This window comes from Fundulus heteroclitus, chromosome 5 (genome assembly GCF_011125445.2).
Source record: "Fundulus heteroclitus isolate FHET01 chromosome 5, MU-UCD_Fhet_4.1, whole genome shotgun sequence".
In the NCBI taxonomy this organism is placed as follows: domain Eukaryota; kingdom Metazoa; phylum Chordata; class Actinopteri; order Cyprinodontiformes; family Fundulidae; genus Fundulus; species Fundulus heteroclitus.
Window position 1 is genome coordinate 42,631,417 of NC_046365.1, and position 26,202 is coordinate 42,657,618.

A 26,202-nucleotide genomic window follows, 5' to 3' on the forward strand; every position below is an offset into this window, starting at 1 on the left:
TATTCGTAACCTCAGTTTGAGTCATAGTTTTGTTTAGTCAGATGCATTTACAGGCTGATGATGAGCTTAATGAGGACTAAGTGCTAACATGGTGAAAAAACAGGTGACCAAAAACAGAACAGACTTTATGAACCAACAAAAGATAAATGTTTCAGTTCAAACAGTTCTACAGGAGGAACCGATCCATTTCACACTTTTCTACATAAAGGAAGTGAAGCAGCTGCATCTCTATGTTCCTATATCACTTGTTCTAAACGGTTTATTTCAGGAAGGAAGGAAACACATACAGCTTGAATGCTGGTAGAACCAACTGTTCAGAAATAAGGGGCTGACCCAAAACTGTTACATGATGAACCTGAAAGGGAAACAAGCTGCTTTAATCATCACAGATGCTTTGAACGGTGTCGACTGCAGCTGATTCCTGAAAGGAGGCGATGATAGGCATCAACAGAACCTGATCTTTGCAGATACTGAATGGAGCTTTAGAGCAAACAGCTTAATGAGGTTATGGTCCTTCTTTCATCTGTGGCCACCCTGCATAAAAACACAGCAAGTCTGCAGCTCATTTTTCTGCAGCACCTGCACAACACCAGGAGCCCCGTGCATAAAAGAAAGCAGATTTCAGACTAAAAGAGGCAGGAGTGAAAATTTTAAAATCTGCAGCACACAAAATAAATTCTGATGTATTCAGTGCATGTTTCGTACAAGAGGCTCCTGGTCTGCTGATACAAAACAGAGGTACTGCTGGTGAAACGCTAAAAGGTTTGATGTTTTCTTCTGATTAAATTAACCACAGACAGCAACGCTGCAGGCTATAATCTACCACCAAAGCATCTTCTAATCTGTACACCTTCAGGCCGCTTTGCCACCAGATCAATGCTGCAATCCAGCACTAAAAATCAGCTAAACGTGGACGATTCTGGAGTCCTATGTGCATCAAGAGAGAAGTGCTCCGTTTACATTGAGATCATCAGGAACAAACTGAAAGAGGAACCGTTACTCTTTAACATCTGATACCTGAGAAGAGTTGCTCTGATATTCTGAGCTACTTCCCGTTGAACTTTGTAACATGTTTCTGTTTCTGTCTGACACTTTTATCCAAAGCAACTCACGAAAAAATAACAATGCTGTATAATAGCTAGAGGGAAGACCTCTATTGCATTAGAGGAGACGATGTAAAGTCCAGGCTTAGAAGTAGGATGCTCGGTTTGCCGGTTTAAACCTCAGACTGTTACTCTGGGTCCCTGAATAAAACTCTCAACCCCACAGGGGCCACTGGCGCTGCTCATTGCTCCCTAAACAATGGGTTAAATGCAGAGGATGAATTTTGTTGCAATAAAAAATAAATGTGATTATTGTATTGAAGATGGACAGGGATGCTCCGGTTCTGGTAGCGTACTGTCGGTTATTCCTCCATCTCGGAATGAGGCATGAAAATAGTTTGGCTTTTTACTGTTTGCTAGTCCATTGTGTTGAAATCCGCTCCATGTTACATATTTTACTGCTTTACGTTACTGAAAATCTAACTTTTATCTATTCTTTCCAAAAAAGATTACAGCATAAAATTTACATTTTTATGATATTTGAACAATTTTTTAACAACTTCGGACAAAAATTAAACCTGAACAGAATCAAACTTGAGGCCATTTTTGAAAAGCTGATAAAATCCACCAAGACTTTCCTGTTTATGAACCTGGAAAACTAATATGAAACAAACATAGATTTAATTAATATTTGTTATGTATGGAAAGGACTAAATGTAATAATACGCTGATATTTCTGAGGTCATGTTAATCTGAGGAATTTTTAACAGCTAACTGACTGAGAGGCAGCAGGAAATGAAGGGACACCTGAGGGTTAAGTCAGATTTTAGTCACTGTAATATGTTTGCCTGATAAGGGTCCAAACCAGAAATTATGCATAATAGATAAATATAACAGTTTGCAGATATTTCTTTTAAAACAGTCCGGGATTCGTCCTTTTCAGAATCAGAATCAAGTTTATTCGCCAAGTAGGTTTGCACTTCCAAGGAATTTGACTTGGTGTTGATGGTGCAGACAAAACAAAATAGATAAATATACAGAAAGCTATGTACACTGTAGACTGTGGGATAATGTAATGCAGAAGGTCTGGAGATGCTACGTTGGTGTAGCTTGTAGGTCCTGAAAGGTGGAGAGAAAAAAGAAGTGTCAAAGGTCAGGGCGGATCTGGGCCTTGTTGATTTCACAAAAACACAGTCTGCAATTTTCTTTTCACTATCTGCTTCTAAATGCAGATATTCTCTGTTTCCTGTTAAGGAGGACCTACTGGTTCTGCTGACGTCACTTCAGGAAGCTTCAGTTTTGAATAAACTGTTGAATCAAAGTGGTCAGAACTTTCTGCCGATGTAGCAAAAGTCCCATCCTGACAAATAAAAACAAACATTGAGATCGGATTGTGAAATTACAACCCAGCAATTATAAAATGGCGCTCTACACACCAAGAGGAATCCTACTTAATCTGGAGGGACAGTCTATTGTTGTATAACAAGACCCTTCACAGAGTTAGAGCGGCATATTTTTCATCATTAATTGAGGAGAACAAAAATAATCCTAGATTTCTCTTTAGTACAGTTGCCAAACTTACCCAGAGCCACAGCTCTGTTGATCCATCCATTCCCTTAGCTCTTAGCAGTAATGATTTTATGGGATTCTTCATAAATAAAATTGATTCCTTTAAAAATAAAATAATTGGCATCCTCCCAAACATGATTACCTCATCCTCAGTAAGTGAAGCAGCATTGGAGGAATCTTTAGAATATATATATATATATATATATATATATATATATATATATATATATATATATATACATACATATATATATATATATATATATAAAAAATATGGCAGCATTACTGCCGGACATGTCTCTCATTTGGGTGTAATGCTTCGTGTTTACTCCTAGAATCTGTTTCTAACCAGAACCTTTTGTTTGTCTCAGTGCTGAGCTGTCAGATTTATGTCTCAGAAGGATGATAATTATGGTTCCAGCTGATCTTTAACTGGCTTAAGGCTTAAGCTGCATCACCGCCTTAATGTGCTGTTGACACGAAACAAGGTTTTCACATTCAGATGGTGAGAGAGCAAACCATGATGACATAATTAGAGGATAGATAATTAAACACTGATTTCATTGGCTGTGTCACCAGGTCTACATACCTGAGGGTTTTCATTATTTATCTGAACCTCCGCATAATCTGCAAAAAAAAAAAAAAAACATGTTATTGGGATAAGAAAATCACAAGCAAGCTTTCAGGAGCATTTCATGGCTTTATAGTTGAAACAATGTTGTTTGGGGGGAAGGAAGGTTCTGTGATTGGAAATGAGCCAAATACAAGGTTTTAATTAGCCAGGTTACAAACTTCATTCTGGGTTTAAATCATTTTATTTATACTTTATTTTTGTATACTGTTTATAATTTGCACTGACCATGATAAACACGTGAAACATTGTAAATTAAATAATTTACAATTTAAAATCGGGTAAGTTCAGGTTCAGCCATCCATCAATGTGCTCTTCCACCCATCATCTATTCACTCTGTTGGGTTTAAATTAGGGTCAGGGTTAGTTCTAAGGTCATAGAAAGGCTTGAAAATGAAGCCGATGGAAAATGAAATCCGTGGAAGTCAAGGCACACGGATGTGTGTGTGTTAGTGGATGTCTGTGGGTGGTAACAGAGCCACTAACCAAACACGCTGGGATCTGCAAGTCTCGGCATAATTAGTCCCTGAAGGTTTACATGGAGAGCCAGACGTGTTTCCTGAGCTTTTAATGCAGGTGAAATCAATCTGTAGAGACTCTTTAATTAATACACCTGAGATAAAATGAGCACTGTGTGAATCAACAAACAGAACGTTTTATGTAACCTCAGGGTTTTACATGCATGCTCAGTATGAGGGATTGCTGCAAAGCCATCAACAATGCAGACGACTGTCCACTGTGGCTCTACGCTCTTTCAGGAGGAGTGAATGCTGCTTGGAGAGACTTGATGCAACCTGCTGGGTTTCCTTAGAGAGGAAACTTTCTCACCAACCTGGAGGATCTGAGATGGATAAACAGACTGGGGGCTTGTTAGCAGTAATCCAGGCATCACTGGTAGAAAGTGATGCCTGGATTGGTAGACTGCAGAGCTTTAAAATTCCTGGCCTGACCCTCACCTAAGATCCTGAGACACGGATCATGACCGCTAGAACCAGACCCTGAATCCAGGCGCTGATGATGAGCTGTGGTGTGGCTTTGAAATTATCTTTCTCCTTCATCTCTGTTGTGCCATGAATGCATCATTGCCCTGGGCTGCTATCGCCTCGTGTTACATTAGAATAATACCTTTATTCTTCATGATATTGAGTTTAACAAATTAAAGAATCTAGGCACAGATGAGATTTGGTGAGATTCTGTGGAAACTAAAGTCCAGACAGACAGCATATTTTTGTTCATGCGTCACTATCTCACAGCCAGGAGGCGGGGGTTTCCACCAATGTGGAAACCCCCGCCTCCTCACTGATCTCTGAGTAAAATATATGGCAATTCTACTCACCGAAACATCACTGAATTAAAAAATCCCCTTGTTTTAACCAGAAAGTAACCAGAGACCCACAGTTTTGTTAAAGTGAGACTTCCTCATTTATTGGGCCTGCTGTGCCATTTGGTCCAGGTCTCAAATTAATATAGACTGAGACTCAACTTTATTTATCCCTTGGGATTAATCCTTTAGAGAAATTCTGGTTCCAGTACCTTACATAGAGTACAAAGGGCAGAGATAAAGCAAGATGTCATTAAAGATAAAATACAACAGACAATGAAATATAAAAAGAGTGTAATACAAAACAGCATAAGAAAAGTTGTAATGTCCGTGTCAGATTTGTTGAACCCGGACACAGCCACACACTGAGTTTCATTTAGTGAGTTTTATTGAATGACGATGAGTTGTGGAAGAAGGAGACCAGAGAGGCTGTACCATACTGGAGCAGGAGGATGTAGATTGGAGCAGCAAACTGAGGGAGGTATAAGTAGAGGTGTTGGATCCAGGCTTAATTAGGAATGGCAGGTGGAACTAATGAGGAGGTGGAGTGAGAGCTGGGCTGCAGGAGAGGTGGAAAGTACTGAAATGTTTATGGGGAGACAGGTAGGCCAAAAACTGTACGGTGATAGTCCTGGAATATGTTTCCTTTAGATATAAAATATCTGCACAGTAAAGAGCACTTGGATTATTGCACATGAACTGCAGAGATGTACTGACCTATATATATATACTGCATACTATAGATGTAAACAGCTGATATTATTAATGGAAACACTGTTCTCACAAACAGTAAAAAACAAGCTTAAGCTTGGTACTCCACATTACTCCAGACCTTTTAAATTGAGAATGCTTCCTGGAGAGGAAGCGAAACGTCTTCAACTACAGAAAACAAGTCCAGTTGTTTTGTTTTTTACTTTTTTTGGAATGACCACGACCTGATGACTGAGAATCTTCACCAGCATATTCTCACAAATATAAATGATCTACTGTAGGTATGGGTTTCATACGTTTTATGTAGAAAAAAAGAGTCTTCTGCATTACCTTTTTTTTATAACCTTCACATAACCTTATAAATTTGCCTATCGGGTTATCTCATTTTAAAATAATGAGACGTTATTGTGAAACAGTTCCTACTGTTCCTACAGCATTTACTTACTTTAACCAGCTTTATTAAGTAATTGGCTGCAGCACGCCCAATGAGCTGAACTCCTGGTACCTGGACTGTATCTGCCCACCTCCATGTCGGCCCGTTGTTTGGTTCTGGTTGTTCAACTCTTCATTTAACATGAGCCCGAACAGTCCAGTCACTTGAGAAATTAGTTCTGATAAAGTCTGCTAGTCTAAAGCGGATTATGTGAGCAGTTTTATCATAAATGACTTGATGGTGTCTAAATCGGGACACGTGGTTTGGAGCAATTTGCGCTGCATAAGGGCCGTTTAGTCACAGTGGAGAATCCTGGGAACGTTCGCTCATAGTTGCTGCATGAATTAGTCAGATTAATGCTCTGGGCAGAGCTGTGTTAGTGTTGGACCACACAAAATGTTGCTTCTGCTGCTATTGGGACTCTGCAGGAGCTATAAGTGTAAGTATAAACTTTTCTATAAAGGTACAGTTGTGCAGAAAGAAAGAAATGTATCAAATACTTGCCTTCTGTTTGTCTTTTCTCTGAAAGCCTCCTTTTGACCCTCCAAACGACCAGAGCTCCAATGATCAGGGCGATCGCAGCTGGTATTACAGACCAGTCTATCAGAACCAAATAAAACACAGTGATCCATCCATCCAGTTTTTAAACATGTTAATCATTTTTGTAATTAGACCTGCACAATCATCATTGCGATGCATGCAAGATTTCAACAACAAAGGAATACTGGGATGCAACTTTTATATAAATATTATAATTCATTCCAGGGATAAATATTGTCACTATAGGACTGGAGCTGTTCTTGATACCCAGACCTGATGTGTAGCTAAAGCTAAGGGTGAGTGTTGTGGACATTGTGATGATAGAAAATAAGAAAAAGGAGGAAATTGTAACTTGATCAAAGTCAATACTATGATTACCAATAAATGCTTTCCTGAAATTGTGCAGCCCTATTTTAATAGTTATAATAAAGCTTACATGCTCTTTGCTTAGGGTTATCACCACTTTCTGTCTCATTGAACCCACATGCTGTCCTCACGTTAACATGGAGAGTCTTGTTTTCTGCAGGGTTGGCTGCTACACATCTGTAGGATGAGTCTCTGTCCTCTTTGTGGACAGTGATGGGTAAAGAGGAAGCAGAACTGTTCTGGTTCTGTACTTCCTGGTCTTTGTACCACAGCAGAGACGTGGCTTTGTCCACAGAACAGAGCAACCAGCAGCTGTCAGAGCTCACAGTCAGGGTTTCTACTGCAGGAGTCGGAGCACCATCTGCAGAGAAAATGTTGGAGATCAGGAGTATAAACATGAGAATAAAGAGTTTTTATCCACAAACCTTTAAAAGAGCTTAACAGATATATATTTATTGTTTGTGTAAAGCTCCACCAGCTGTTGTTTTGCAGTTTTTTCAGAAATCTCTTCACCTTCATCCCCTGTTGCTCCTCATCCACCTACTGTTCTTTAGCTCCTAACCAGCTCCTGTTGGTTCCTCTTCCCACCATCAGTAGGCAGACACCCCGTCTACTTTTAAGACTAATCTTAAAACTTTCCTTTTTGACAAAGCTTCTAGTCAGAGTGGCTCATGTTACCCTGAGCTATCTCTATAGTTATGCTGCTACGAGAGTGGAGAAGCACACAGGTGGATTACACCTAGATGATGTACCTGAAGAAACTCAGTGACTTCAAGGTGGTTGATGGTGAGATAATATATCCAAACCGCACAGGATGATGGTGTTTAGAATGAGTATGATTGTGAGGAAGATGAAGATGACAAAGTGGTGAAAATTGAAAAAGGAGGAAAGTTGTGTGGCTTTCAGGGAAGCCTAGATCCAGCCTGTTTTGGGGGAGGTTTGGTTTAATGAACTTATATAGTTGAAGAGAGCTAAGGCCAAAGAAAGGTTGGACAGTAAGGAGGGAGAGAAGGATTTATACAGGTTATATGGAAAATAATGTTCAGCAGGTTAGGATGATTAAGGATTGAGATGCAAATGTACTGAAAGGTGCAACACATGTGAGAGGAAGATGGAAGGAGGACTTTAAAGAGTTGATCAATAAGAAAAATGAGAGACAAAGAGCAGAAGAAATGAACGAGGTCTTAACTGTTTTCTATTATCAAATGTTAGAGACCTAAAATTTATCCTCAGTAATTATTTAACACTACAACAGAAGCTGCTGAGCAACAACATTCATCCTTGGAAATATTGTCTGATCCTGGAGATGCATAACAAATCAGTAATTGTCAATTAATGGTTAAAAATAAAGATAAAATCTACAATCTGCCCTGATATTACTGAGAAATTATGACTCACCATAAACTGTGAGATTATAGGATATATAAAAAACTCGTGCTTTTTTAGAGTCAACTTTATAAACTCCAGAGTCGTTCTTCTGCAGGTCTGTGATGGTAAAGAGTCCAGAGTTTCTGTTCCAGTTAAGTTTGTTTGTGTAAATCTCCTCTACAATCTGAAGTTTTCTGTCATTCACTAAAGCAATGGTCCCTCTTCCCCCTAAGAGAAATCCCAACTCCAGCACAGGATCTGGGAAAGTGACGTTTCCTCCAACAACTCCATTCAGGTTCCTCTTCAGTTCCTCAGCAGCTGAGAATCTCATCATGGCTGTAAAACACCAACAGATGCAGTCAGAATAAACCAAACCTCAGATACTAACTGTGATAAATACCATCATAAGACTCCATCATTGAACACTGACTCACCTAATTAATGCAGGTTTTAGAAAACTGGTTCATGCAGAAGAAGCTGAACCTCGGGGCTCTGAGCGTAGTGCTAAGTTTATTTTTATAAAATTTTATGTACGAGCACTTTGAGCTTCCTTTCTATGAAACGTATATAAATAAAGTTACTTTGCTTTGTCTTCCCGTCGATTTTGTTGTCGAGCAATTATAGTTTTTAATGATGACTATTGGAGGTTATAATTAAAATCATAATGCATAATTTTACATTACCAACTAAAATAATCCACAACATTTGTATATCTAAAGTACACTAAGGGGTTAGTGATTATTGGACCAACTAACATTTAATAATTAATTAATATTTGGAATTAATAATTATTTATCATTAACCAAAATTACCAGAAGCATTCTGATTTCAAAACTTGTTGTGGAATTTCAGATTTGTGAATGTCAATAATTATGATTGGTAATTTATAACTATTAACCAAATTACCACACAATGCAATTTATCAACAGTTAACCTCTTAAGAAATCAGACTCAGACACACTTTAATGATCCCAGGGGGAAATTACTTTGTTACATAAATAAATAGCACTAACCTTTAGACGACAAATCTCTTTTATATGAAAATGAGCACAAACCAATCAGAATCAGAAATATTTAAATTATTCCCAGAGGGAAATTACAGACATGTCTCTCTTCAACTATATAAGTTCATTAAACCAAACCTCCCCCAAAACAATCACATTATTTAAGCCACAGACTCTTTTACTAATTAGAAACACACATTTACTAACTAATAATCAAAGGTAAATGCAAAACGATCATTTGAGAGCCACTGAGTAACTTAAAAAATATAAATTTGAACCAGCACTATATAGTTAGTTAGACACATAATCGATGCTTCAATTCGATTCAAGCGTTGGAAACTGCTCAGAGGTATTTGAATAACAACAGTGATTATCAGGAATAACCATCAGTCAGAACCAGCAGTTTATGTAAAATAAAGTTTTGGATCAAATTGAACCGTGCAAGCAGGAATGGAACTTTTACGGGATAAAGAATGTACAGTATATGTTCAATGTTGGGGCAGCAGTCGTCTGCCAGCATGAGGGAAAGTCAGGCTATGATATTAGCGACACAGGCGTGACCTTTAACCTCTTGCTGCTAACAGTTAGCTGTTCAATAAAGAGCCATAAAAAGCACACAGTAACACCAGGAGGGAAGGAAATATGGACAACAGCATGAAGATTCAAAGGTCTAATGTCAGACTGCTGGTTTATTCAGGATCAGCTGGATGCCCTGGGTTAACTGTTCACAAAAACAGTGTTAACCACATTCAGAGAAACGTTGCCCATAAATGGTTAATCCTGCTGTCTCCTCCTTAAATAACCGCTCCCTTCAGACAGATAGAGAAAACATGTCTGGTTGACAGTTTGTCCCCCTTCAGCTGCTGAAATCAGAAACAGCGATGCAACATGGCGTCCTCCCAGTGGGTACACCAACACCTATGTAATTATAAACTATAACTCTAAATTATAAGAACGCTTTCTTTATTGATGGGAGTTTATTAGACTTTGCCAGAATATCCATCCATCCATCCAGTTTCCATCACATTTATCCCTGTTGGAGTCGCGAGGGTTGCTGGTGCCTATCTCCAGTATTCAGTGGGCGAGAGGCGGGTACACCTGGACAGGTCGCCAGTCTGATTAGCCAGAATATGTATTTATAAAATCAATACTTGATTTTTGCTTATTAAAGGCATACTATGCAACATTTTTCAGTTAATTAATGTGTTCCATACCATTTTGGATGATTAAATGAGTCATTTCAGGTCGAACAAAGGTTTTCTCGGCCGCCCTGGTGGTCTGTGGGGGAAATACCGCACTTGCAATTGCAAGAGCTCACGGCCTGCACCCACAGAAGTCTCGCTTTACGGCGAGAACTCCATGTTTTTGCCCTGCCATTCACTATATGCACGCGCGAAAGCAACAACAAAGAACCGCGTGTTAACGTCAAATAAACATGCAAGCATATTGAGTTTTATTATTATTATTATTATTATTATTATTATTATATTTATTTATTTATTTTATTTTTTTATGTTGGCGAGACGCTACCGCGACGGCCGCGGCGAGGCGGCGGCTGCAGCTTGGCGAGGCGGTGGCGGTAGCGTCTCGCCAACATAATAAAAATAAAAAATAATAATAATAATAAAACTGGCGAGGCGGCGGCGAGCGCGGCTTGGCGAGGCGGCGGCCGCGGCCTCACCAAGATAGCTCTGCGGGAAGCTTGATGTTCATACCTTCACTGTGTTAGTCATTGTTTGTACTGCCGTTTTTTCCACTTTTCGTTGCGTTCGCCTGTCTGCTAAGCTCAAAACAACCTCGCCTGGCTTGATGGAGAAACCAGGAGAACAGCTGAGCATCTTTATGACAGTGCACTTTTACTTTCGCCCTCTGGGGGGAGCCTCGCTGGAAAATCAACCCCGGTTTCATAGTATACCTTTAAAAGCCAAATTGGTTACACACTGTGCGTTTAAAGGTGTAACAGTGGCTCAGTTGAGGGAGTAGTTGTCTTGCAATCAGAAAGTTGTGGGTTGGATTCTAGCTTTCTTCTGCCCCATGTACACGTGCCCCTGTGCAAGGCACCAGGCCCATAGTTTTCTATCGGTTAGAGTCTGAGTGTGATTAGCTGAAGTATAAACGTCTACATAAATTCTGTATGTATATTTGGTAGGTTTTTCTATCTACTCCTTAAAAAGTTTTTTAAATGCATTAACGTCTCCATTGATATTTTGGAAAAAATGGTTTTGGAAATGTGGAGGGTGCAACGAGTCAGGGCGGCTTCTCTCATTTTTAAACCCTACAATGTCCCATCTGAGTCCTTCTTGGAGCCAGAGACATTTTCACTTGGTTAACCACCCTGGGGTGGTTCTGCAGGTTCTGCCATCTTTAAGTTAGCGTGACTCTTGTCAGGACAGTGCTGTTGACTCCATCTGACGCTTCCTGTGTTTCTGTGCATTTGCCAGTCTGATGGTTACTGGATTATCCCTTTAGGCCTCTGTAGAGATCACCTTTCACCTCCAGGTGTTAAGTGTTGGTGACATATGATACCTGATGGAACCTTATCAGGCCTTATGTAAAAAAGGCTCCAAAAAAAGTTTGATAGGCGTAAGCAGGGAAAGGGGAGGGAGGAGAGGAGAGAAAAGAAAAGCATCCACCTCCACCTGTGGTTTCCTGAAGTGGGAAACCTCAGAAATTAAAGGTTCAGTGCTCCCATAAAATGATTCTGGTGTTGCCAGTGGGTAGCCAGATAATTGCTTTTTCTCACCAAAGTAAATGGTTATTCTATTAAGACAAGTGTCCCCTGTTTTCCAGCTATGGCTTCAAAGTGTGAAGCCATAGCTTCACACTTTGAAGCCAACATTAAAATTTTTGAGCGCTAATCAGATTCCCCATCAATAGCCGGAAATTTGACTGGCAAAGAAATGCAGTTACAAGAACAATGATGTCTGTAAGCAGCTAATGTTGATGCCATTCATGATACTTTAACTGTAATGCAGAACAACCGCTGAATATAGAAACTCTTTACAAGGTATTTGACAAAAAAGGTTTAGATTAGCTGCCAAATAAACATTAAAACATCCCACAATGAAGTAGGACATTTGACCCCACACACAACACGTGATGTAGGATTTAACAGGCCTGGGAAAACATTCAGAATGAACCTGTAATTTCATCTGCAAACATTGAGTGTTTAGCATTACTATCTTGTTAGGGTTAGGGTTTCCACGCGGCTTGTTCCTCTCAGGGTAATAATGCTGCTTGTTTTAATAATTTAATCATTTCTATTAAGATTTCTGTGTCACGTTAAGAAACGACAATATGCGGAACATAAATATAAAATGTAAAAGTTTTAGAGTTCTGCAAGAAATGGTAAATAATAAAAAAATACATTATCAATGAAATGTGAGTGGAAATATGAATTGAAAAATTACGGCTTGGCTCCTAAGGTCACCTCTCCTTAAAATGTTTAGACTGAGTTGTTTTCGTCTCTGGGTGAACGGTATAACATGGTGTAAGGGCAGCGGCCATCAGATCAGCGCTGGAGAAGAAGGGCTCAGGCTGCAGCTGGGCCAGGGGTGCAATTACTTTTATCTCTGCTCTGTTTCTCAATAAAGTGCTGGAAACTTGAACTATTTACCGCTTCCTTCATTTAATAAGTGACCCAGAGATCTGTTATCAATGTTTCAAACAACAATAAGTAAAACAAAAAAATACAAATAATGTTTCTATAACTGGATATGCAAAATTGTCTTTGATGTATTTAAGGAGAATTTCGCTCTGATAAATATCTGGATCACACATGTAAAAATAAAATAAGGCGAAGCTCCTCTGACCTTTACCAAACTTCATGCAGAGCGCTCCTTCGTCTGGCTGTTTTCAGTCACCGACTGTAAATGTAAAGCTTTATTTTAGATCTTTTGCCTCAGCCATGACGGGCTCTGATTCAGTGTAGCTGGGTACAGGAAGCTGAAGGGAACCTTTTCCTTTTTTTCCCCTTGGGGGGTGGTTTTAAATATATAAATTATGTTTTGGTTTGACCCACTCTGTTCATAGCGGTCCTCGCTGTTTTGTTTTGTTCTGTTTCTGGACACCCTCAGGGAAAACGTCATTTCTCCTAACCCCGCAGCCAATCACTGAACAGAGGGATCTGGTACACGACCAATAGGAGCCGGTGGAAATGGGCCTTAAGACACTGCAGCTAAAACAAGACAGGAACACCAGGGATTGAGGATAAATAATTCTCATCCCACATGGGGTCAGAGTGACTGTGAACGTATACAGCATATCTCCACATATGTATACCTACCTTCGACCTGATTTGTATGAAAGGAATAAAAAACATGTTCCGGATGCAACTGATAGTTAAATATATCAGGAACTTGAAACGTGATAGCCTCGTCATAAATAATTCATCCAGTTCGTAAGTGATCCTCTCCTTCTATTATTCAGTGTTTCTGGGAAGAAAGAAACTTTCTGTATGTTTTAATTTAACCTCAGATTTTTGTCCTTCATTGGTTCAGAGGACGTGTCCTGACCATAATATCTGTAAAATACCTGCAGTTGGACAGCTTTGTATAAACAACTTTATATTTACTGAAAACATTATAAAAGTCTGGTTTCTCACAGAGCAGATGTTTTTAGGTTAAACAGGAAACAAACAAAGATAATGCCAATGGCGAAAAAACTTCAGCAGCTACGCATTAGGGCTGCAGAATATTGTTATTTCTATGTGCATATTGCAAAGAATCGCCTGGAGTGTAGTAAGTGTTAGATAATTATTTAAGCGTCCTGCATTTAGGCTCTTGGTGCCATGTTTGCTGCCATTTGTTGTTTAATGCAACCTAAAAGGTTTTACAAGATAAAAAGGTGGAAAAGTGGAGAAGAAACTACAGCTAAATAATTTTAGTCATACCTGTCACAAGATCCTGCAGACGATAAAACCTATAAGGTAATGATAGACTAGAGGAGGTTCAGGAGGAGGAGCACGTGGACACCATCAGGTTCCTGGACATCCACATCTGCTCTGACCTTCTGGACCATAAACACCTCCCACCTGGTGAAGAAGGCCCAACAACGGCTCTTCTTCCTCAGGAAGCTCAAACAGGGCATTGCCCACCCAGGAAATGCCCTGTTTGCCCCTCTCCCATCAGGTTATAAATAATTTCCCTCTGGTATTATTAAAGTATTTCTGATTCTGATTCTGATAAGCACTTCAGAAGGATCAGAGCCAGAACTAATAAAACCCAGAAACCGCTTCTTCCCCAGAGCTGTGAGGGCAATCGCCCCCTGAAGGGAGACTGTGGTCCAACACTTTAACATTAACCCCACTGTTACTAACCCGTCACACGTTACAATCACCTTAATGTTACTGCCTATTGCACACTATCATCTCTGAGTATCTAAATGCACATTTCTGTAAACAAATTTTCAATCATCTTTGCACAATAAGCACCTTATTACCTCATTATTGATTTGACTCATGAAGGATAACCAGTTCATACAAACTTTTGAATCTTCATCTTTTTAATTTTGTAAATCTTTTGTAACCTTTGTTCATTGCCTGTTTGCCTGTTTGTCTTTTATGTATACTCTTAATTGGAGTGGCCCAAAGTAAATTGCACCACGGTAACACATGGTGGCTATAAAGAATCTTTGAATATTTTTATTTAATAACTGAGTGAGGGTTCAGTTATCATGATTTCCCACAGCACGCGGTCTTCAAAGACATAAATTCAAGTCTTTGTAGAAAACAAGACGTCAGCCGCTAATCATGTGAGACTGAACACAGAATGTCCTTTATTAGAAAAGAGCCATAAAACCCACAGCTAGCTTTGTATGAATCAAACATCTTTAGCTCACAGCACTATGATGAGTTTCATCATGAACCCCAGCATTGTTTTATTATTATTTAAACATTATATAATTTTCATCATTTATTTTTATTATTATTTTTATTATATAATTTTTTATCAAAGCTATAAATGTAATTCAGGGGCATTTCAGGGTCTTTAAGCATTGATCACTTCATCTCAGGCCCAAAATACAGACAGTTTCCTCATTCATAAGTAGTTTAATATTAAAATGACCAAGAATACGCATCAGTTTGCTTCCTTGGCTGGGTTTTCATTAAATGTAAATTACTGTTAATCAAACAGAAGAGGACCACAATAATTTTACTTTGTTTGAGGTTTTTTAATAGTTGAAGGATGAAGAGACACATAGTTTATGATTGATTAAAGGAGCATTTTGCTGAAGGAGATAATGAATTTTACCAACAAAAAAAACTTGATCCTCATTTCTGTTTATTCCACCTGATGAACTGTTCACTAAGGGTCAAATAAATGTGATAATTCTCTCATCAACATAAATGATCTTCTGAAATTTTATTCTCTTCAGTGTTTCCCTCCCGAGGATCAATATGGTTGTAATTTCTTACATTTCAAACAAGGAAACTGGTAAAAAATTGATTTTCGTTCTTAACCAACTGGTCAGATCCTAAAAACACATTCATTATTTTTCTGATTCTATAAACATGTTGATTAGTTCATGAACCTTTGCTGTTTTTCTGCATCTGTCCAGCCCTTCATTCCACTTATGAAGACTTTTAATTTTTTAGTTTGATTGGACAAAAATATTAAATACAACGTTTTACAACACAGTCTGTTACAATCTGCATAAGTTCATAATTCAAATGAACGATGTTGGGACTGCAGCAGCTGCCTGTTGCTCTAAAGCTCTTCATCTAAGGCAGCCTAATTATAACCTGCTTAATGTGCAGTTTTCCACAGAAGCAGCTCTTCACTCACCCATAAAGAAACAGATCCTGAAGAGGGTCTCCATCACAGAGCAGAAACATGTTGTATACACATGTTAGATATCGAACAACACTGGTGTAAAAGATCAATACTTTTTATTTTCTCCTGCACGCACTGACTGCAGCAGATTGACTAGTCTCCCTGTCTGTGACACAACCCTGTCTGCTTCTCCCTGCACTGTGTTGAGGCTCCGCCCGCTCAGCTCTCTCTCCCTATAGACAAACACAACAGTGCTGCTGCTGCTGACAGACCGGTCCAGGAGAACCATGAAGGAGAGGAAAAGAAGACAGGTTAAAATTACAAAATAATTTAACATTTAAAAAGTGTTTCAAATGCAGGGTAAAGTAAACGGTTTAAAAGTATTGATAATTAATACAGTGAACGAGGTGAAATTATTCATATTTCACAGTTAATATTTTTGTTATTCTGCCATTTAAAAACATTGTTAATATGGTACAAGAAGTGTTAACACCGAGTACACAATTTACAGTTCATTGAGAGTTCGATGACTCTCAGATGGACTGTTTCTGTCAGAACTGTTTTGCACATGTGCAGAGAAGGGTTTGGCGTTGTGTTGAATAAAATGAAATGGGGTGAAGACGTGGGCTTCATCTCCGCCATTTGCGTAGCTAAAACATTACCACATACCTCTCAAAATCATTAGAGCAGCACAAATACATTAAAACCCTTGAGCTGCAGAAACGGAGAGAGGAGACGAAACTCCGCTCATTGCCTGACAGACCCTCAGACTGACAACACTGTAAGAGGCGTTTCAGTCCTCCAGAGAACATCCAAGTACATCAGAGTGGTCATCCTCAGCAGCAGTTCATGCTAAATTTCAAAGTTTATATTATATATCATATGTCACTATAGCCCACTCAGACAGTGTGATTAAAGAACCCAGTACATTTATCCCATTAAAAAGATAAACTAACATTAGATAATTCTTTATTTATCCCACGATGGGGAAATTTATAAGAATTAAAGCAACAGCTAAGTGCAAACAACACAAACAAAATTGCATAACGATTGAAAGATATATCATAAGAGGAGGATTAGAAAAAAAAATGAACTGAAAATTTTAACTCCAAGGAATATTTACAAAGCCATACAAATATGAAATTTATAAAGACATATAACTTTTAATGTGATTTGTGAATGATTATGTTATGTTGATTTATGATTTTATCTATTTCTTGTAATTTTATGGAATTGCGTAGCACTTTGAATTACCCTGTGTATGAATTGTGCTCTATAAATTAATTTGCACCCTGCGACAGACTGGTGACCTGTCCAGGTGAATCCCGCCTCTCGCTCAGTGAATGCTGGAGATAGGCACCAGCACCCCTCGTGACTCCACAAGGGACAAGTGTGACAGAAAATGGATGGATGGAAATTAATTTGCTTTGCCCTGCTATTAACATAACGGATGTAAAAATACAATAGATTAAAAAAAATCACAAAAAGGTGAAAAGGTCAAGTTTCATGATATGTGCGTGTTTGAATATTTAAAAAATTATTGGTATCAATATTGGCAATGCTGATCCTGTATGTATTTGGTATCGTATCGATACCAAAAATTCCTGGTATAGGACCACCTCTAGCTGTGGCAGCGAGAAAATGCAGACGGTAATGTAGGCGTGGCTTTTCAGGACCAGTTTATCAAACCAGGAATTAGACGATGTACATTCAACTTTAAGAACTAGAAATTATTGCAAAGAATAATCTGATCCATAGAGCCCAAGAAATCCTCATTATAAAGGTATTTAATTGCAGTATTGTTTCATGTTTTAAATAATGCCTGCTAAGCATACCTAACAGATAACTGCAGGTCCTGTTCATTTGTTGCTGGATTTAGCTGTGATTGCAAAGTTGTCACCTGGTATTTGGGGGAGAACTGGATTGGTTGTCACAGCAACATTATTTCATCCAGCAGAGGGCACAGGAAAAGAAGAAATGTAGCTGTTAGCTTTGTTTTAAGCAAAAAAACCCAGTTGGGGTTGGTTGTTGGCCACTACTCATCTTCTCAATAAACTTTTTAAAAATATACTCTGTGTCCTTTCCACCTTCCCCTGTGACTGGGGATGATAGACCATACCAAACCTGTGTGTGAGTCCTAAACTGGTCTCCACTCATAGCAGGTCCTGATTCTTGAAGTGGGTTCCATTGTCAATGCTTAGGAATTCCTTTTCCACTTGAAGAATGGGTGTGTTCCAGGCTGAGACAGAGGGTTCTAATACTCCAGCTGCCAAAAGGCCTGAAATGGTGTCAACAATGCCTTCCTCTGCCTGAGGTTTATGTGGATACTGATTCACCCAGAGAGTCAGTAGTGACCTGAAATGAAACTGGAGCACATGAATCTAATCCCACATCCGTGGGACTGGTTGCCCAGAGTTGTGATGGGAGATCATCCAACATCTCCGCTGCTTTATGATGGTCGGTACGTTCCCTGCCATGGTGTCGAGTTAAAAGCTCATGTTTTAAAAGAACCTTATCAGTTACATCACAGACAATTTGATAAGTATTAGTAGAGTTTGAAAATAACAAACTTGCAACGCTGGTAGGCGCCCAATCAGTGGCCTGGAGGGAACGTTTAACCATACGTCCTAACTCTTTTGCCTGATGCTCAGCATGGAGAGAAAGAGAGATATGAGGAAACACTTTATCTGACATCATATACCATTGCTGTTGTTCAGGAGTTAGCATGCAGCTGCCACGCCCTCAGGGGCCACATATATGTTCTTAGATGTGACTGTCCATGTTTTACCTTCGAGTTCTGCTGCAAAAGATTCTTGATACCAGTCTGTGTGGTTCCTGTCGTAGAACAGAGTGACGTGTGGCGAGTCAGGTGGTGATAAATAAAAACTCAGACTTTGTATCCAAGGCTTCCATAGCTGGAACACTGAGAGAACACCAGTTACAGCAGGCTCTGTTAACAGTCCCCAATAAATGTCACCAAATCTTCCCCCACGGGTTGAACCAGATATTGTCCATCCTGGAAAATGTGACCAGACGCTAGTGAAGAACCGTCTGGAAAGATAACAGTCAAACCTTGAGGTCCACAAAGCACTGCGGCTCCCAGTTTAACCAACAAGTCTCGTCTTAATAAATTGACAGGTGTAGAAGGAGACCATGCAAATGAATGATGTATTTTCTGGTTACCCACTTCTACCGGAAGTGGTCAACGGCAGACGCTGTTCCTTCCCTGAGAAACCCATTAATGACACAGTCTTAGTTGACAGCACAGATGCAGATGGTTGGTTGATAATAGTGGAATGTGTGGCTCCAGTGTCGACTAAAAAGTTCATGTAGTCATTTCCCACTTTCGCTGGCAGCATGGGGTCTGCGGTGCTCACGCTGCTTGAGTCATTCTCAAGGGTGTGTCAATATTGTTCATAGGGAAGGTTCTCCCCTTGCTGGGGGTGGGGCCATGTTAGGATTTGGTGGTGCCATGCCTGGCTCACCTGCCGGTGGGGTAAAATGAGCTACACAGTCCCGTGCCAAATGTCCGGGGTAACCACAGTTGTAGCAGATGTCAATGGGTGCTCTCACAGGTCCACCATCTCTGCCTCGTCCTCTCTGTACTCTGTTCCATCCTCTACGCTCACGCTGACCACCAAACTGCCACCCGATTCCACGTCCAGGACCAGCAGACCTGTAATTATACAGAGGATAGAGAGCAGGAGTCAAGCCTCCTCCTTGGAGTGGATTAGACTGAGGTGTCGCCGTCGGGGGTGGAGCTCCAGGAAATGCAACTGCCGATACCGTCACATGTTCAACCTTTTCCTTTTTTTGTTTACTTATTTTCTGTTTTGTGTCCAATAACTGCAATTTTAGCAATTGGTCCTGTAATTCCTCTTTCTCTTGTTTCCTCTTCCTCTCCTCATCCTAAGCAACATGCAAATGATGTACCAAATTTTTTTCCCAGCGAGCATATACACAACCAGGCATATCAGGATTTTGTTTCATCAGCTGTGCTACAAAAAAGGGTACACCTTTTAATACTGCTTGTCTAAATAATTCACCCTGATTGGATCTATCTCCTTTAGGAAATACTCCTGTGCATTTGATCCATTTTCTTTGGCTTGAGTTGTGTATTCTTTCGGATGCTGTTGTGGATCCCACTCAAACTTGGGAACTGCCGAAGGAGTGGATAGGGGAAAATGCTCTCTAACTGCATTTCCCAAATGAGTAATTACTAAAGACAACAAAGTTTCATCCCGGATGCGGGATGTTCGAGCCTCATATTCAATGTCATCTGCAGTCGAAGCGGGTACACAACGTCCTAAAATGGCTCTAAAATCACCTAGGACCAGTTTTGTGCCTTTGGTCAAATTATCTAATTCAGCTAGCCACAATCTACCACCAGCTGCTGGGGAGTTTATCCACCAGGGATTGCACATGACAAAATGAATAAGGAACATATTTCTCTGCCCCTCAATTATTTTGTAACTATGGCATCTGAAATTCAATTCAATTCAATTTTATTTATATGTCGGCAATTCATGAAACATGTCATCTCAAGGCACTTTACAAAGTCAAATTCAATCATATTATAAAGATTGGGTCAGATTATACAGATTGGTCAAAGATTTCCTATATAAGGGAATCGGTTGACTGCATCAAAGTCTCTCCAAGCAGAATTCACTCCTGGAGAAGTGTAGAGCCACAGGGAGAGTTGTCTGCATTGTCCATGGCTTTGCTGCAATCCCTCATACTGAGCAAGCATGAAGCGACAGTGGAAAGAAAAACAGAACCAGAACCAGGCACAGTGTGAACAGTCATCTGCCTCGACCCACTGGGGGTTACAGAAGACAGAGCTGAGACACAACAAGACAGACAAAAAAGCACAGAAGCACACATTGATCCAGTAATCTGTTCTATATTAGATGGTAGTAGTGGGTGATCTGTCTTCTCTGGATGATGTCACAGTTAACAGAACGCCAGACCAGGTGTACCTACTATGAAGATAAAAGACAAAGATACACAGTTGAGCATCACGTCCAGTCAGCACATAATCTTGTAGCTGAGTCTTCTTGTTTCAGGAAGGGAAGAAACGGAGTGTCTTCTGTTTCTTTGCACAGACATGATTAGGCTATCATGTGAGCAATATGATTATATCAGTAGCTTACATTACTACATCATAACAAGATAAATCGGTTAATGAAGTATAAACATTAATCCCAACACCCTGCATACAGGTAGAAGGTTTAGATTAAGCTAAAATTTTAGATAGCTCGGAAAGCTCTATTGCTTCTAAACAGTTCAGACACCGCGCAGGTTCTAAAGATTCCTCCAACGCTGCCTCATTTACTGAGGACGAGTTATTCATGTTTGGGAGGATGGATCAACAGCAATGGATGGATCAACAGAGCTGTGACTCTGTGTAAGTTTGGCAACTGTACTGAAGAGAAATCTCAGATTATTTTTATTCTCCTCAATTAATGATGAAACATATGCTGCTCTAACTCTGCGAAGGGTCTTGTTATACAACAATAGACTGTCCCTCCAGATTAGGTAGGATTCCTCGTGGTGTGTAGAGTGCCATTTTATCTCCAATTTCCTAACATTGTGCTTCAAGGAACGCAGCTCTGAATTAAACCAAGGAGCCAGCTTCCTGTGAATAATCACCTTCTTTTTCAAGGGAGCAACATTGTCTAATGCAGAACGCAATGACGAAGTCATACCGTTACCAAAGACATCTGTGAATGGGAAGAAACAACATTGCTGCCATCTACAGGGCATTTCTGCAATACTGACGATATTAAGAGGGGGACAGACTCTTTAAAGTTTGATGCAGCATTGTCCGATAAAGATCCAGCAGTTTCAGATAGGATTTGATGTTGCCTGTCCTGGCCCTTCAGCGGTTGTGTTGCTGAGTGGGGGAAAACTTGTTAGAAACGCAGATGGGTTGGTGGTGACCTGGGGGCTGGAATCTAGAGCTATGCTTCCTACAAACCGTCGCTCAGCCGGCCTGGTTACCCGGCTGCTCGGGTGGTACGTGAAGTTAATCTATGTGGCTCCGCGCTAGCAAAGGGGCCTCGGCTATCAGCTGGTTTTTCAACAGCACGGAGCCAGGTCTCCAATTCTGACACCCTCGCCTACAAAGCTAAAAAAAACACTAGGGGAAGTAGGGGAAAAAGCCATTGTGGGGCTAAAGCTAGGCTAGGCTAAAGCTAGGCTAGCGCCCTCTTACCATGCCGAGAAAAGCAAACCGTGTGAAACACGAGGAGTTCCTAAACCTGATGTGCAGCAACAGAGAATGTTTTAAAAGTGCTTTTTTGTTAGAAGCAGGTGTTACAGCAAAGAAATTAAAGATAAAAGCAAAAGAGTCTGGAGCAACAGACCGCAATTCACACCGTGACAACAGGAAGTGACACAATACGCCTTACCGCAAACAGGAAGTGACGCCAACCCTAGAAGATGGTTAGATGTGTTGTAAGCTTCTGAAACCTGAGTCCTCCTCCTCTGTTTGAGGTCATTTTTTCTCGCTTTACCTAAATGGCTTCCTTCACTGCTTTGAAACCACCTGTCCTCTTTGAGGACCATTCTTGTCCCTGAGATGCAGGTGGTGAAATGTACTGGGATCTTGTGTTTAGAGAAAATCCTCCTGAGTCTTTCAGGGACTCCAGCAACATATGGAATGAAAATGTTTTTGTTCTTGTTGTTCTCTACGTTCTGGTCTGCGACATATCTTTTGGATTTCCTTGCTGATTTGACAAAGGTTCAGTTAGGGTATCCGCAGGCTTGGAAAGCATCTTTGACGTGTTTCTGTTCCTTGTTCTTCCCTTCTGTCCTGGTGGGTACATATTCAGCTTGATGTTGGCAGGTTCTGATGAAAGTTTGTGTTCCAGTGGTGGTGAGAATCAAAAAGACGATATTGGTCTGTGTGGGTAGATTTCCTGATGGAGGATCACCATGACAGCTTCTACTATAGGTTTGTGAAGCGCTCGTTCACACCTCCCACCAACGCTGTTCACATCTCGCTCTGACAAGATCGCTTTACATGCACCAACCCCCTCACTTATTTTCATAGAACAGAAAATCAGAAAGTTGTTTATCGGAAAACTACAGTTCTTCCTGTTTCTTCTGAAGGTACGCAGAGATGGTGAGAATTGAAGCGTGCTCGAGTTGACTAATGCCACCTTAACCCAGGTGTGAATTGCACCATTGCCAGCACAGAATACAGACGTCAAACTGCTATATTTTCGTCAGCTGTGGTTAGTTTCATCAGAAGCCAACCACATCCTCCAGCCACGTGCTCTGCAGCATACAGCTCACCTTAACCCTACTTTCACCATAGAAAATACAACACTCTCTAGAACATGTATTAAACACTGATCATACGCCAAAGGTGAGACACTGAAAACTTACTCAGAAAAAATTAATTATTTTTGTGTTTCAATATTTGTTAATGTTAATTCATTTAGCAGACAGTTTTGTCCAAAGCAACTTTGCAAATGAGGATATAACAATGCAATTAATATTCAAACTAAGAATGAGTTACTCAGAAGGAGAACCAGTAAACAGGTTCTGTCAGAGGTGACCATGTAGAAATAGAGCAAGAATAGAGAGAAGTTCAGAAAGAGATAAAGTGGAATGGTTAGAGAAGTACAGCGTAGGAGATGCTCGCTAGAGAGCTGGACCGTCAAGAGCAGGGGTGTCAAACTCATTTTGGTTTAGGGGCCGCATTCAGCTTAATCTGATCTCAAGAGGGCCACACAAGTAAACTCATTGCAAGATTAAATAGAACTAATAAAAATGGAGTTGCTGTTGATTTTTATATTAAATGAATTTCACTTTTAAACAATATATTATGAATTACCTCGGCGTTTTTAAGAAAAGTATGTGCAATTTCAACAATACTATTACTCAGTTAAACATTTACTTGTGCATTATGCATAAGAACTGATCACAGTGATTGTACAATGTTGAAAAACATTTATTCACATTTTTTGTAACTTAAAAACACTGTCCTGCATGACAAAATACATCAAACAGATAAAAATTAAGAAATTATTTAAAATCAATTTTCCACATCTGAAGCTCAGTGCTACCATCTGCTGATTATAACACAGCGCCCCTTGTGGACAATATATGAACTGCTGATTTTCAATTAAACGAAGTACATGTTTTTTTACAATAATTGTTTTATCATTCTCTTCCTTTTGTCTCCTCTTTCTTTCACCTTTTCTTTTTTCTTCTTGTTCTTCCTTTCCTCTCCTACTTTCCCATTGTAGTGTCCATATCATTTGAGATATTCCCCGCATGAATCATAATAAAACTATTCACATTCAGAAATCAAGCGGAGCACTATGGCAAAGTACTGCTCCACTTGTGAAAGTCAAATCTGATGAGCTCTTTTTGGCATTAAGACAACAATTCTTATTGCCACGTTGCCAGACAGGACACTGGAAAAAAAAATTATAATGCATTTAGCCACGAGCCGGGCTAAAATGTTCAGCAGGCCAGAATCGGCCCGCGGGCCGTATGTTTGACACCCCTAGTCTAGAGTTTCCTGAAGATGGACAAGGGCACACCGGTTCTGGTAGCATTTCATAATAAAATAATAATAATAATTGAACTTTATTTATGGGGTAAGAGAGCTTTCTTAATAAACTTGAACATAAAAGGATAGTTGTGTCCATATTAGTCAGAAGTTGTGCATAACAAACATTTGTAAACTCATAATAATTTAAATTGTATTCAAAAGATATAACATACAGTTTAAATAGTTACAACTTCAATAACTAATAAATACAAATTTCAAGTTTAAATTTGTGCTTTACTCTTTATGAACACAAACAGCAGCGGCTGCTTGAGAATACGGATTTTTTCTTTGAGAATACGAATTCACCACAGTGGTCTGACGTCACGGTTTCCAAGGCTGATTAATGGAGCACAGAGTGCGAAGATAGGAGCCGCGCATGCGCTCTTCAGACTGACCGTCTTTGAATGCACCTCGGCTGCAGCTTCATTCCAGACAGCGCAGAGCTCACAGTGGTAAGTTAAACACTCCCTTTTCTGCTGCTGTTGTTCAAAAGTACGTTTTCAAATCGTTTGAGGCGAGAACATTATACTTTTAAGCTTCCCTATGTGGTCTGTTTACAGAGTTAGTGCGTAATTTTAATAAAAAGTCCGACGTTGAGCGTCTGTGCCAACTGTAGGTTTTTTTAAGATTGACAGCCTATTTCCTACTTTTATCTTTAAAAAAACAACATTGAGGATGGTATTAAACATGTGATCACGTTGAAATTGTGACTATTTATCTGTAAATAATTAAAATGAAAACATAATTTGTATATATTAGTAACAGTAAAGGGAGTAGAGTTAAGCTACTTTGTTGCACCTACCAACCTTCACAGCATTGTTCATTAAGGAAAAGTTATTTCTGTCTGCCCACCTTTACCGTGATTACGGTTAGTTCAGTTAATTCTTTCAGTGAAATGGTAGAAATACCAGAGAAGGGAAGCCATTTGTTACATTTGACCCTTTCTTTCTTGAGAACTATAATAATCTGCATGTTAACCACATATAGTTTTATGGTGTGAAAAGGTGAGAATTAAAAAAACAATTATGGTAACATTTGGCATTTTTTTTATTTACAGTAGGAAACAGAAACAAAATATGTGAGGATAAACACTTCTGTGCCAATCCTCCAAATATTTTTTAATGAAGGAGACCTGAAACCAGCCTTCAGGCTAAACAGGTCCACCATCGTCCTCCTCCTTCAGCTGCTGCCCATCAGAAGGTCCATGGATGGCCACAGGAGATAGAGGTGCTGCTGACCCTCTACTGGCTGGCCTGTGGAGCATCCTATAGGGGAACAGCTTGTCAGTAAGATCTCTTACCTTCTTGTCCTTAAATAGAGCCAACAATGACACACAATTGATACATAGATTATATTAATTGGATAGAAGATTAAGACATATCAGCATATTACCTAAATTACAAGTTAATTTTATATTTGGTACAGTTCAGGTGGAGGCACGCTACAACAGGCACCACGCCAAGGCGAGAAACATCATTGAGCGTGTCTTTGGTGGTCTGAAGACACGGTGGCATTCCATCTTCTTAAGGGCGCTGGAGGTCCGCCCGACGTTTGCCCCAAAAGTTATCACCGGCTGCTGCATCCTCCACAATATTAGTATAGAGGCAGGTAACCTGCTAGATGAGGAGGTGGACCCAGAGGAGGATGACCATCCGGCGGCTCCAGCTGGCTGCATGTTTAAGTGAACATGACTACATCTAACCTAATGTAGATCAGTTCTAGTCATGTCCACATGCTGCTTCATTTAATTTTTTTCACCACCTGTAAAAATACATAAAATAATCAGTGAATTCATTTCCATTCCAACTATTTTTAATTGTATGTTTGTAGGTGTTGTCTATTTGTAAAATATGTTAATATAAGTTATTTCT

General features: G+C 39.8%; 1 protein-coding gene across 2 annotated transcripts; it reads right to left on the reverse strand.

Annotated features, from left to right (window-relative positions):
* Nucleotides 1-1,897: 1,897 nt before the first annotated feature.
* On the reverse strand, nt 1,898-15,917 carry LOC105923014 (CD48 antigen-like). Of its 2 annotated transcripts, XM_036137629.1 has the most exons (7): nt 15,772-15,917; nt 8,013-8,318; nt 6,685-6,975; nt 6,213-6,308; nt 3,202-3,239; nt 2,308-2,403; nt 1,898-2,162 (listed from the first exon to the last, which is right to left on the reverse strand). In XM_036137629.1, the coding sequence occupies exons 1-7, from the start codon at nt 15,803-15,805 to the stop codon at nt 2,139-2,141; spliced, it is 885 nt and encodes a 294-aa protein (XP_035993522.1). In that variant the 5' UTR covers nt 15,806-15,917; the 3' UTR covers nt 1,898-2,138. The 2 variants fall into 2 exon arrangements, with proteins under 2 accessions (XP_035993522.1, XP_035993523.1); XM_036137630.1 differs by lacking the exon at nt 8,013-8,318.
* Between the last annotated feature and the right edge of the window lie 10,285 nt (nt 15,918-26,202).

Coding starts and splice junctions, on each gene's coding strand:
- LOC105923014 (XM_036137629.1), bottom strand. CDS start 15,805: ATGGAGACCCTCTTCAGGATCTGTTTCTTTATGG. Junction 6,309..6,684: donor TAACCCTAAGCAAAGAGCAT/GTAAGCTTTATT, acceptor TGGTTCTGATAG/ACTGGTCTGTAATACCAGCT. Junction 3,240..6,212: donor AGAGAAAAGACAAACAGAAG/GCAAGTATTTGA, acceptor TTTTTTTTGCAG/ATTATGCGGAGGTTCAGATA.